An 11,733-nucleotide genomic window follows, 5' to 3' on the forward strand; every position below is an offset into this window, starting at 1 on the left:
GACTTCTGAAGACAAGCCCCAAATTAGGTCTTTGCGGACAGCCAGACTAAGTTTCAAGGAGACCAGAGGCGTGCTTAACACTCCTCCTCGCCCCAGACCTCCCTTCTCCCGCGCCCCTGCAGAATTCCTCCCCTCGCCCGCGGCAGGGGTTGAGCTGGAGGTGCTGGAGGTGCAGGAACAGCCGGAGGTGCTGGAGGTGCTGGAGCAGCCGGAGGTGCTGAAGCAGCTGGAGCTGCTGAAGCAGCTGGAACTGCTGGAGCTGCTGGAGCTGCTGGACGTGCGCGGCTCTCCTTCGGCGGCGCTGGCCGGGGGCTGCCCGGCCCGGTGGGCAGCTCCCCGCCCGCGGGTGGAGGCGGGCAGCCCTCCCCGCCCTCCGTCCCTCCCTCCTCCCGCCCCGTCCGCCGGAGCCCGGCGGCGCTGCGGGCGGGGGCTGCCGCCTTCCCGGCCCCGCGTCCGCCGAGCCCCGCGGGGAGCGGAGCGGCCCCGGCCCGGCCATGGGGCTGCGCGCCGCCGGCATCCTCGGCTGCTGCTGCCTGCTGCCCCTGGTGCTCCCGGCAGCCCCAGGTAAGGACATCGGGACCCTCTGCCCGCCGGGCTCCGCCGCCGCCGCGGGAGGGGAGGCGACTTGGGAAAGTTTTGGGAGTTTGCCGGGGCCGCGGGGCAGCGGCGATGACGGGAGCCCTCCCGGAGTCCCTGGGCGGCAAAGGCATCCCCAGCCCTTGCTCCAGCCAGAGATGCTGGTGTCGTCGGGAAGCCTTTCCTTGGCAGCGGACGGAGCGCGTTTCTGCTGCGCTGGCGCAGGGTGTCAGTGGCTAGCGGGGATCTTCCAGAGGGATGCTTGGTGCAAATGCTTAAGGAAGCAAGCAAACAAACAAAACAAAAACTGCGACCGAGATCTCTTCTCCTTTAACTTACGTTATTTATGCATGATTTCATGAAAATGGTTATTTTCTTCCGATGTAGGGTTGAAATGTATCCAGCACTTTTATTGTAAGTAGTTTTAAATGGGTTGGGTTTTTTTTTTTCTGACTGAATTGACTTCTGTGTTTCAAGTAGTTCTGAAACAATGCGTTTGGAGTGGCATGTCATGAGACAACATCCGTGAATCTGCTCTGCCATTATCCCTTTAAAATGCTGTGCAGGGATATTACACACACTTTTGGTGTGCTAAATAACTTTGTGTTCTTTTGTGATTGTTTCTGTATGTCGTTTCACTTACCCTATAGGAACATTCTATAACACGTTCCAGATTAGGTTAATTTAAAAATTTTACAATGCAAAAATGTATCTGAAGAAAAAAGAAAAGGAACATTTTACAGAGTGGGACTTTTTCAAAACATTGTAATGTGTATAGGATATGATACATGTGTATAGGGGGATTTGTGCTGATTTTTCTGGTTTGATGTTATAAATCTCTTCTTCCAGGCGTGAGCTGTAAAGCTGGCTGCCATCCAGAGAATGGATTCTGTGAATTTCCCAGTGAATGCAGGTAAAAAGATCTGTCGGACTGGGGTGTTAGCACAGGAGTGGTCAGCTTCAATAATTTGTATTCCTGGTAAGAGAGATATAAACTGAAATGGTTTGGTCTCTGAAAATATGGAACTGTAATGAAACAGCACTCTATTAGGATACAGTAACTGGAAAGCATGGATATTTAGATACCTGTTTAGTTTACTTCTTCCAGTACAAAGTATTTACATTTATTAGTTGGGTTTTTTTCTTGCTGAATGAAATTATTTTCTTCACATAAACGGCTTCTAGTATCCCAGAAGCACTGATGGTATGCTTTTGTTCAAATAGTACAATTTGGAATGCAAAAGTTTATTTGTTATGCATTTGTGAACCAAAAAGGGGGGCACACTTGTAATTATGTTTATTAAAAATAAACTCTGTTTCTGTCTTGTCTTTTATGTCTTTCAGGTGTCAACCTGGCTGGCAGGGTGCACTTTGTAATCAGTGTGTTCCTTTCCCCGGGTGCTTGCACGGCAGCTGTGCCAAGCCCTGGCAGTGCATCTGTGAGGAGGGCTGGGTTGGCAGCCTCTGTGACATAGGTTTGCACATCCTTTTCTCTCCTTGAATAAGTGAGGGGAAGCAGCCCCACCTGGTGTTGTAGACACGCAAAGTCCTTCTGGAGAACTAATTTTAAAATATTGAATGTTAGCTCTAGATAATGAGGAGATTCTGGGCAGCAGCACATATAACTCGAACTTCCATAATAATTTAGGCAGAAGCGATGCAGTATCTTTTGTAATTGGGCATATATGTGAGCCAAGTGTAAATTCATTATATTTTAAACAGTAATTATCAGGGACCAGGCCAACAAACAACTGCTCCCTTCTTATCATCTGAGCCCTTCTAATCAAAATACATGTTATCTTGTATATATTAAATAATTTTAAATATTTATGTAGCGCATTATATCTCTATGTATATGCTATTTTCTTAGTACTTCCTGAAAGGAAAACATTGTGCCTATTTTTTCCTTTACTTAACCCGGTGATGATTCAGTGAAGTAACATTGCTATAACTGAGAAAAAGCTCTTCCTGAACAGGCTGCCATTTCCCCCTCAGGTCTGAGGGAAAAGCACAGCTCTGTGTGCACTCTCCACCCTTTGCCAGTCAGAATCAGCCAGCTTAGCATCAGCAAGCCGAAGAATTGGCCTTTGTTGAGATGGTTTATTTTGGCTGACACAGGCAAATGTGCAGTCAGAGAGATCTGATGGGATGGAAACCATATGAGCATCCAGGAGCATGCACTGCTCAGCCCACACAGCTGCAGCTGCAAGAGGACAAGTGTCCAGGGCCTCGTTTTCTCTTCATGCCTTTCAGGCTTTTGTTGGTATATGGCTTATCATTTATAGACCCTGCATGAGATCTCCAAAGCATAGCCAAAGTGGTGATTGATCACAGCTTGAACTGCATAAGATGACTAAAGGAATTTCAAGATGACTAAAGGAATGCGAAGGTTTTGGGTCGGTCACATCCTTGCAGTGACATGGAATTTAGTGCAAGGTTCTCAGGTATTCATTTACTCATTCACTCAGCAGGTTTTGCAGCCTGCAGTCACTGACTGCACATATTAGCGTTCAGAAGCACATAATCATGAAAAATGGTTATATGCAGGTGCTTTTATTGAAGAGCTCTGGGTGTCAGGGGTACAATCTCAAATCTGACTCCGACATGGGTTCGGGATGAACATGTTTTTATATTTTACCATTATATAACTTTCATGTTAATTATTAAACTTATATTGTTCTATTGTATACATAGGTTTCAGCCAGGCATAGCCCCCCTTAGATTTCCAACATAGTTTCTCAGGATTCTTCTTATGATTATACAATAATTATATTTAATTACTAAACAATCATCACATCTAACAATTATATCATTTATCATACTACTTATGCAGGTGCAACACAAAGCCTAACATTTCAGAGTCTATTTTAACATTTTCCCAGGGCCCCACTATCACACACATGAGCAGAGAGAGGCTTCCTAAAGTCAGTCCTGGTATGTTTGCAGGAGCTGTGGTAGCAGTGGTGACATCTGTGGTGCAGATGTGACTCTAAACTCTCAGATGTTGTTCTGGACACATCTCTCAAATGTGTTTTTACCTGAGACAGACACCTAGATTCTCATTACAGATAATGAGGAGGAATGAGTCCTTCTCTGATCTACAATCAGAGATTTCTAAAGCTGCACAGAACAATCCCCCTCTGCCACTTTAGGAGGCTCAGTTCTGTTGCTTATCAGTGAATACAAAGTTCCACATTTTTAAAAGTAGCATCTTCATAGCTACTTCTAAAAGCTTTAATTGCACAGCTGAATTTCTTATTACTAATATATCTTTGCAATTCTGAGACTTGCAATGTTTCCCTCTTGCAATTGCTACTTAGGATACAAAATGATGCATTGAAAATTGAACCTGCATCTTTATGAAAAGACATTAATTTAACACATACTCATTAAGGTAGTCCTATAATACCAAAAAGAGTATCCCTTGCTTAAGTGCAGGAACTATCCTTTCTCTCAACACTCAGAGTCATCTCAGTCTTCTTTGCTGATTTGAATTTAGTTCCCCATGAAGAGCTGATGAGAATTTTCAGCCAAAAGGATAACTATTTTTTCATCTGCAGAGATGTTATGTTGATTGTCTTTCATCTCAGTGGTTTTATCTACTCTAAATGCATGGTTTGCCATAAGGGAGCAAGAGAAGGGTGCTTCTCTTCATCTTCATGCTATTGGAAAGTTGATAGAAATTGTTACCCTGACCCAATAAAACACTGAAACCTCTAGTGGGTTATTGCTCAGAGATATAGTCTTAGCAGTCTATTTGCTTGCTAAGCATGGGAGGAAAAAAGATGATTTGGACTGGTGATGATACCTCTTCTGTTTGGTAGAAAAGTTAGAATATGTATATGATCTCCTTGGCTTTAATCATGGAACTTCCTTTCTGGAGTAGTTGTAGATCACCAGCTGGTTTGATAATGCCTCTGACTGTGTGGCTGTTTTTAATACAGGCAGCCTGTTTCTCAGTTCAGGCCAAGAATGACCTTCCTAGTTATTTAGAGACATGCAGGTTATGGGCTGGGCTTGATCCGCTGTGAACACGTAGGACAGAATCAGTGGTAGCATTTGTGACTGTCATTGCAGTCACACGGACAGACAAGGCACTTGAAGGAAAACATCTGTGAGTTGGTCTTGATGTCAACCCTACTGGTTAACCAATTTGCAATGGAGCCTGTTCAGCTGGCTCCATGATGCCATGTCATCTTCTCATCTTGTGGAAACACAGAAATCCAGGGTGTGCACCCCTGGAACCAGGCTGCCCAGCACAGAGCTTGCCTCTGCAGCTGATGTGCACTGCACAGTGCAGGAACCACACCAAACACTGACCATAACAAAGGGAAAATCAATTGAGTCAATTTGTTTCCAGGAGAACAATGAGAGCCCAGTCAGAGTGTTTGATCCAGCTTGCTAAATCAGACCTGTCAGCCTGGCACCCCCGGCTGTGCCGACACAGTCGTGTTAGCAAGTCCATGACCTCCTACTGGAATCCTGGCCTCAACTGGGCTAAAAAGCCAACATATACTGTGAGCTGGGAGTAAATTGTCCTACTTGTCACCAGAGTGCTTTGCCAAGGCCACAGGTTGGCAAACTCATCAGAGAGTACATGTGGAGTATAATATCTGTCCTTAAAATTGTCCTGTGACAAACTACTACTGAGCATATCTTCTTCATAAAACACTCAGTGATTGCTTCATGCACTGCAGCATGACAACTTTGTTTGATGGAATTATTAATCATGGGTAGTATGATTGAGGCCACTCATAATATATGTAAAAGTCTAACATCCTGGTTTTGCATTTTCTTCTGTTACCACTTGGTGGTTGTCCTTTTGAGAGGTAAAATAAAATAAATTAGAGAAAAGGGGATAATTGAGGCTATGTATGTATTATGTTTTAAAAGAACCTAGTACAACACCCTTTTGAGATGTATTTTAAAATTAAATACCTGACATAAATTATTAACAATAATGTATGTATATATATATATATATATATATATATATATACACATACATTACCTATATACATACCTATTCATATATGTATTTCAGAGAGTTTCCATGCTCCTGCTTCAAAGTTCATGTTTTCTCCTCCATCATTATTAGCTGCCTTTAGACTCTTGAAAATAGCTGGCAAACGACATTGCTTCAAAAAAGCATTCAAGATTATTTTGGTCCTTGTGAAAATTGGTGTTTATACTCAAAGTGCATGCTAAGATGTCTTGCAATGAGAACAGGCTAATGCATTAGGAAATAGAAACTTTTGTCCAGGGAAGATTGTATTTGAATACTAAGGCTGGTGTTTTCTGTGGTTAAAATTTTGCAATACCTCAGAATATCATGTAAATTTCATGTTAAGCTGTGGAAAGTAAAATATAAATGTCCTTAAAACCCTTTTCATCTTCTTAGAAAGCGTGTATATGTGTGTGTGAGGCATTGGATACCTTCCAGTCAGCACTTCTGTGCAGCTGCTGAAGTAGCTTGCTAAAATATGCACTTGTTTGTTTATTTAGTTTTAATTATTTTAAAAATTCAGTAATCATTTGAGTGGGAAGTGGCTCAGCAGGGCAATTGCAAATTGAGATGTGTGACTTTGGGTCCAGACATCATGCAGTACTGTGTTCTGGGTACAGTTATATAAGGGTTGAATGCAGCCCAGCCAAAAGATGAAATTTTAACAGACTTTTTTGCAAATTGCTGATGTCTGTTTTTATGAAGCGTTTTTTCATAAGCACATAATGACATGGGCAGGGAGCAGGGAGAATTCCCCCTTCCTGATTGTTTTATCAGAATTCTGCTCATGGAGAAGCCAAGATTCTGAAAGTATGGCTAGACTATCTAAAAGTTCTTTGTCCCATACTAATATTTTGTTTCTAATACTACTTATTTATAGAATGGAGCAATTCAAACACATTTTGCAAGCAGGAGCTAGAAAGAGAGAAATAAGCTGAAATTGTTGCAATAGTTGAACAGTCTGAATTCCATTTTAACAAAGGAAGGAATACATCAGAATTTATAAAATGCAGGATGAAGTATTGTTAAAGCTATATTTTATTTGGAGTATTGTATACCATTTCCTAACTCATTCTCATTAGATTAATCAAGCCCTGTTGGGTATTTTTAAACAGATATTCACCCATGTTCAGCAAAGCCCTGCACCAATAATTCAACGTGTATAGAGACTGGTGATGGAGGATATATTTGTCTGTGTGCCCAGGGATTTACAGGAAAAAACTGCCATCTCAAGAAAGGACCCTGCATTATTAATGGGTAAATATTGATTTCTGACATACATTTAAAATCAACACTTCTATTATTCAGAATTCTTTGCTGAGTGGAAGTATATCTATGTTAAAATGCACAATGCTTCTGATAGTTGCTGATCTCATCAAACTTTGCAAATCTTATCTATTAATATTGTAAAGACTTTACAGATTATCAGTGTGGCTTTCTGGGCACAATCTGAGTACTAAAAGGGCTAATTTGCACATTTTATTGTGGTGAATTTATGCCTTCTCATGATTTTCATAAACAAACTTGAAGTGACTCCCATCCTGTGCTCTCACCTCTAGTGAGGGATAATTTATACACAGTCCAATAAGAACAGTAGTTAGCACAGAGGCTGTCTGCATGTAAACACCTAACCCACCAGTCTGTCCTTTTTTCTTAACCAACATGTGATAATATGCTTACAATAATAAACTGAAGGAGACAATCTCACTTCCATCAGAGCAGGGAGACCATTGCTCTCCATTCTTTTAAAGAAATGGGACATTTAGAACAGCAATGTCAGTAGTTGAGAGAGGTGATCCCTCCCCTCTGCTCAGTCTGGATGAGGCACATGTGGAGTGCTGGGTCCAGTTCTGGGCTGCCCAATATAAAAAGGACACAGCCATACTGGATTGCAGTGAAGGGCTATGGACATGATTAAAGAATGGGAGCATCTCTTCCATAAAGAGTACTGAAAGCTGGGTCATTTAGCCTGGAGACAGGTTCTGAGGAACTTGTCCAATGTGTATGAGTACCTGATGGGGGAAGCAAGGATGACGGAGCCAGACTTCTCATAGAGGTGCCCAATGAAAGGTCGAGAGGCAATGGGTACAGGCCAAAGAACTTCCAGGAAAGTCACTAGTAGAACTGCTTGAAAGAAAGGAAGACCTTTCAGTGCTAGAGAAACTGTTGTCAGCATAAGCACTCCATGTCTGCTAATAATTCACAGTCCACCAGAGAGTGCATCCATCCCACATTGTAGAAAGAGACCTCATCAGATGGTGCCATTTCATTCACATCTCACTTCCTCTCAATTCCTCTCTACCTCAGTGGTAATGTTAAAAATGTTGATATTACTGAGCATTACTGCTGGCTTCTTAGTTAATATTCACAGATGGAACCAGGACAATTCACAAAGCAAAGTGTTTATTCTAGTCTTTTTACATGTGTCTGCATTAGTGACCTCTGTGTGATGTTTTGAGGTTTCTGCTTTGAAGCAGAGTAGTGAATGGCAGTTTCTAAAAGAAACCAGGCTATCTGGGAAGCAAAGAAGAATGGTATGGAATGCTTCCTACAACTAACCCTTCATGTATTATACCTTGCTTGTTAAATGCCAAAAATGCAAAGTAGAAGAATTTATTCAAGGAAATTAATATTAAGGCTTTATTTATTTAAGCATATTTAAAATAGAAAATGCAAGTCTGTTCATAATAAATACAGAAAATTTTCAAAATTCTGCATTTTTCCCCTTAACTGTTTTTTATTTCAATATTTTATATTTCTGGAAATTTCAGAAAAAGGAAAAAAATTCAGGACTTATGTTCTCGAACAATTTCTTCCCATTTCCCTAGAAAGTACTGAGATTCAACCCAGCCATGAAGGTTCAAACTGCTACACATTTTCAAATCCAAACCAGCTTGTCCAATCTTCTATGGGACCTGTAAAGCTAAGGGAGAGTGCTAGGTTCTCCAAGACAGCCATAGCCACTGAAGGACTGTATCATTCCAATTTCCATATTTTGCTTAAAAAGACATAGTGGCTGGTTAATATGTTGAAATCCCTTACCTCAAGTTATCACTAACCATGTCTATGTCAAAGCCCAGTTCTGCTTTCCTAATACTGCTCCCAGATTTCCAATATGTTCTTTTAGTGCTTTTTTACCCAGCCAACATCTAAAGAACAGCACTAGAGGACAGAGCAGTTAATGTGGAAGCTGCAGAAAACAGACAGATGATTCCTCTGCCAGAATGTTCAGTGTCTCCTGATGGGTGGCTGCTGAATGTTTCAGTCCCCAGTGAAGCCAGAGGTGCTTGGAGCAATCTCTACCAAAGACAGTCCCAGAGCAATGGTGACAAGCCCAGCCTTGTTCTGACCAGTGATCAGGGACCATTTGTAGTCAGGAACTTACACCTCTTTCACAGTCATCTCAGCCAGACATCAACAGATCTTGCAAACCTCTGTGTCCCACCATGGAATTCCATAGCAGCCTGTTGTTACTGACTGCTGCATATGTGAAATGTCTGCATTTGAAGCTGTGATGTTCATTACCCCTGGGACTTTGCCCTGGAAGTGGGGGGCCTTAAATAACAGGACTTTTCATAACTTGGACTTTTCAGCTATCAGACAGTACTGTGCTGTATGTCTTCAGGGATGCATAAGTATTCAGAAAAGTTTTTTTTTTTTCAAAGAGGCTGGTCCTAAACTTTGCCAAGTATTTTTCATATTTTACAAAGTGAGTTTTAAAAGCTTTGCTGATATGAGATGAACTGCCATGAAAGTTTGAGGGTTTGAGGTTTATTTGCAAACCTGGGACTCAGGGACCCTTGTCAGCCAGCAGGGGCAGCTAAAGGACCAAGTGCACTTCTCATAAATCCCCTGAATTGACACATTTGTGCCAGTGGGTGGCCTCATCTTTTGGCATTACACTCAGTGAGGCACAGTTGCATTGTAAAGATAGAAAAGATCTCTCAGTTAATTTATGTCACCTAAAACATATTATTAGGCTACTAGTTGGGAAGTACTAAAAGACTTTGTAGAAATACTTGATTTCCTATGGTCCTGCTCTCACATTACAGCTGTCCTTGCCCAGGCTGAAATTCTCTCATTGATTTTTTTAATTACAATTGTATCTATCAAAAATTTTGGCTGAACAGCCATTTTTAGGAAAGCATCTGTTAGCTCCTAAATTGTTTGTGTCATGGAACACAGACAGGCAGAATAAAAACAATCAGCTTTATGCCTAGCTGCTATGGCACTGTTTGGCTCTGACAATACAATATATAGATTATTTTAAGAATAATCAGGTAGAAAGGAAGCAGCCATGGCTGCTCATGTCTTTGTTCTCTCTTGTCTGAGTAGTTGCTCAGCTGAATAGTTCCAAGCATATAAAAATAGTGAGAAGCTTAATTTGAATAAATGTTTGAAATAATTTAAAATCTCTTCACAGCTAATTGGGTTGAATTTATATACTGGTGTACTAATCCTGCCCAAAGGGTTAGCAGAAGATGTTATAATCTGTATTGACAAAGCTGTTGAACAAACTCATTTTTTATTCAGCTTCACTGACTTCAGTGGATTTGCATTTGGAATTGGCTCTTCTAAAGAAAACCAGCTCTTTTTATTATATAAATTGTTTCCTAATAGTTTCTTCCTTTGGACTTCAATTTTGTCTCTGTGTCTGTTATGTATCCTAGTTCTCCCTGCCAGAATGGAGGAACATGCATTGATGACAATGGTTTTGCACCCCATGCTTCCTGCCTGTGCCCTTCTGGTTTCACTGGCAACTTCTGTGAAATAGACAGAGACGACTGCGAATCCAGCCCGTGTGAGAATGGAGGAACGTGCACAGATGTTGGTGTGGGTTTCAGCTGCTCTTGCCCCCATGGCTATACAGGAAGGCTCTGCAGCAGCCGTGTCCCTTTCTGTGCAAGTGGCCCATGTGAGAATGGAGGGACTTGCAGTGAGCATCCCCAGGGGGGGTTCGAGTGCATCTGTAAACCAGAATTTGTTGGCGTGACCTGCAAACATCCCAGCAAAAACACAAGCCTCTCTGGAATGAATATGGAGACAAAGCATATGCAGAATTACAAGCCACCCTCAAAAGCTCACCATAGATCAGTGCATCAACAACAAGAAATCCTGAAAATAACAGTGAAAGAAACAATTCAGAATGCAGATCCCTTTCTGAGTAGAAGCCAGGTGATATGTTTTGTTGTGCTGGGCTTGCTTACGTGTCTTGTTGTCTTGGGTACAACTGGGATTGTTTTCTTTTCGAAATGTGAAATGTGGCTTGCTAATGCCAAATACAGTCATCTCCTGCGCAAGAAAAAGAACTTTTTTCTGAAGTCTAACAATGGGGAAAACCTCTCAGTTAATATTATCTTCCCAGAGAAGATCAAATTGACTAATTACACTAAGAACTACACTGCCATCTAGGCCCTTGAAAGCCAAGCAGCATCTTGCAACTTTTCATAGCAATATGTAAAATTTATTGCCTGTGTTTGGCCTCAGTATTTGTGTGTATATTTGCTGTAAATTGTTCTGAGTGATAATGAAGAAATGTAATGTATCTGTCTTGCTAAGGATTTTTTTCATTCCCCAAAATAAACGGTAAAAAAAAAAAAAAAAAAAGGATTAAAAAGCAAGGAATGTTATTTTAATTTCTCTTCAAGGCAGCTACTTTTTGTAAAATAAAAAATAACTTATCACTGCAACTGTATTGCAACCTTCTCATCTTGTGCATAGTTCATTTGGCAAGTACAGTACCTGCAAATTACTCAGTAATGCTTTTTGGGGTTTTTTTAATAAACAGCAGTTAAGGGCTATATTGGTTTATTTATTCATTTCTAAACCTTACTCTACAGCAAGGTCTGCAACAAGTGTCCATGCTGAACTCGTTTGCTATCTGATAAAGGCTTTAGAAATTGCAACCAGCAGGAGCAAATTTACACTGATATCTCATCTATTCACTCAGAGTTGCTATTTTTACATGCTTGTAAGAGAGATTCTATAGAATCTTAGAGGCCTTTGGGACATTAATTTCAGGTTAAAGGTCTCTTGCTTGAAATCCTGCATCTATAAATTGTTCTATTTATCTATTTTAAAATGTTAAAAAGGTGTTCAATGTCTTTCTTTTTAGAGACCTAGCAGAGATTAAAGGATCAGATTCTGACTTT

At 41.1% G+C, this 11,733-nt stretch overlaps 1 protein-coding gene across 1 annotated transcript; it reads left to right on the forward strand.

Annotated features, from left to right (window-relative positions):
• The first annotated feature begins 416 nt into the window (after positions 1-416).
• DLK1 (delta like non-canonical Notch ligand 1) lies at positions 417-11,382 on the forward strand. Its single transcript, XM_059850342.1, has 5 exons — positions 417-564; positions 1,426-1,489; positions 1,921-2,051; positions 6,697-6,838; positions 10,252-11,382. Exons 1-5 carry the CDS (start codon positions 495-497, stop codon positions 10,991-10,993), a joined length of 1,149 nt encoding a protein of 382 aa, XP_059706325.1. The 5' UTR covers positions 417-494; the 3' UTR covers positions 10,994-11,382.
• Positions 11,383-11,733: the final 351 nt, after the last annotated feature.

This window comes from Haemorhous mexicanus, chromosome 6 (assembly GCF_027477595.1).
Source record: "Haemorhous mexicanus isolate bHaeMex1 chromosome 6, bHaeMex1.pri, whole genome shotgun sequence".
Lineage (NCBI taxonomy): Eukaryota > Metazoa > Chordata > Aves > Passeriformes > Fringillidae > Haemorhous > Haemorhous mexicanus.

Coding starts and splice junctions, on each gene's coding strand:
- DLK1 (XM_059850342.1), top strand. CDS start 495: ATGGGGCTGCGCGCCGCCGGCATCCTCGGCTGCTGCTGCCTGCTGCCC. Junction 2,052..6,696: donor TGGCAGCCTCTGTGACATAG/GTTTGCACATCC, acceptor ATTTTTAAACAG/ATATTCACCCATGTTCAGCA. Junction 6,839..10,251: donor GGACCCTGCATTATTAATGG/GTAAATATTGAT, acceptor TATGTATCCTAG/TTCTCCCTGCCAGAATGGAG.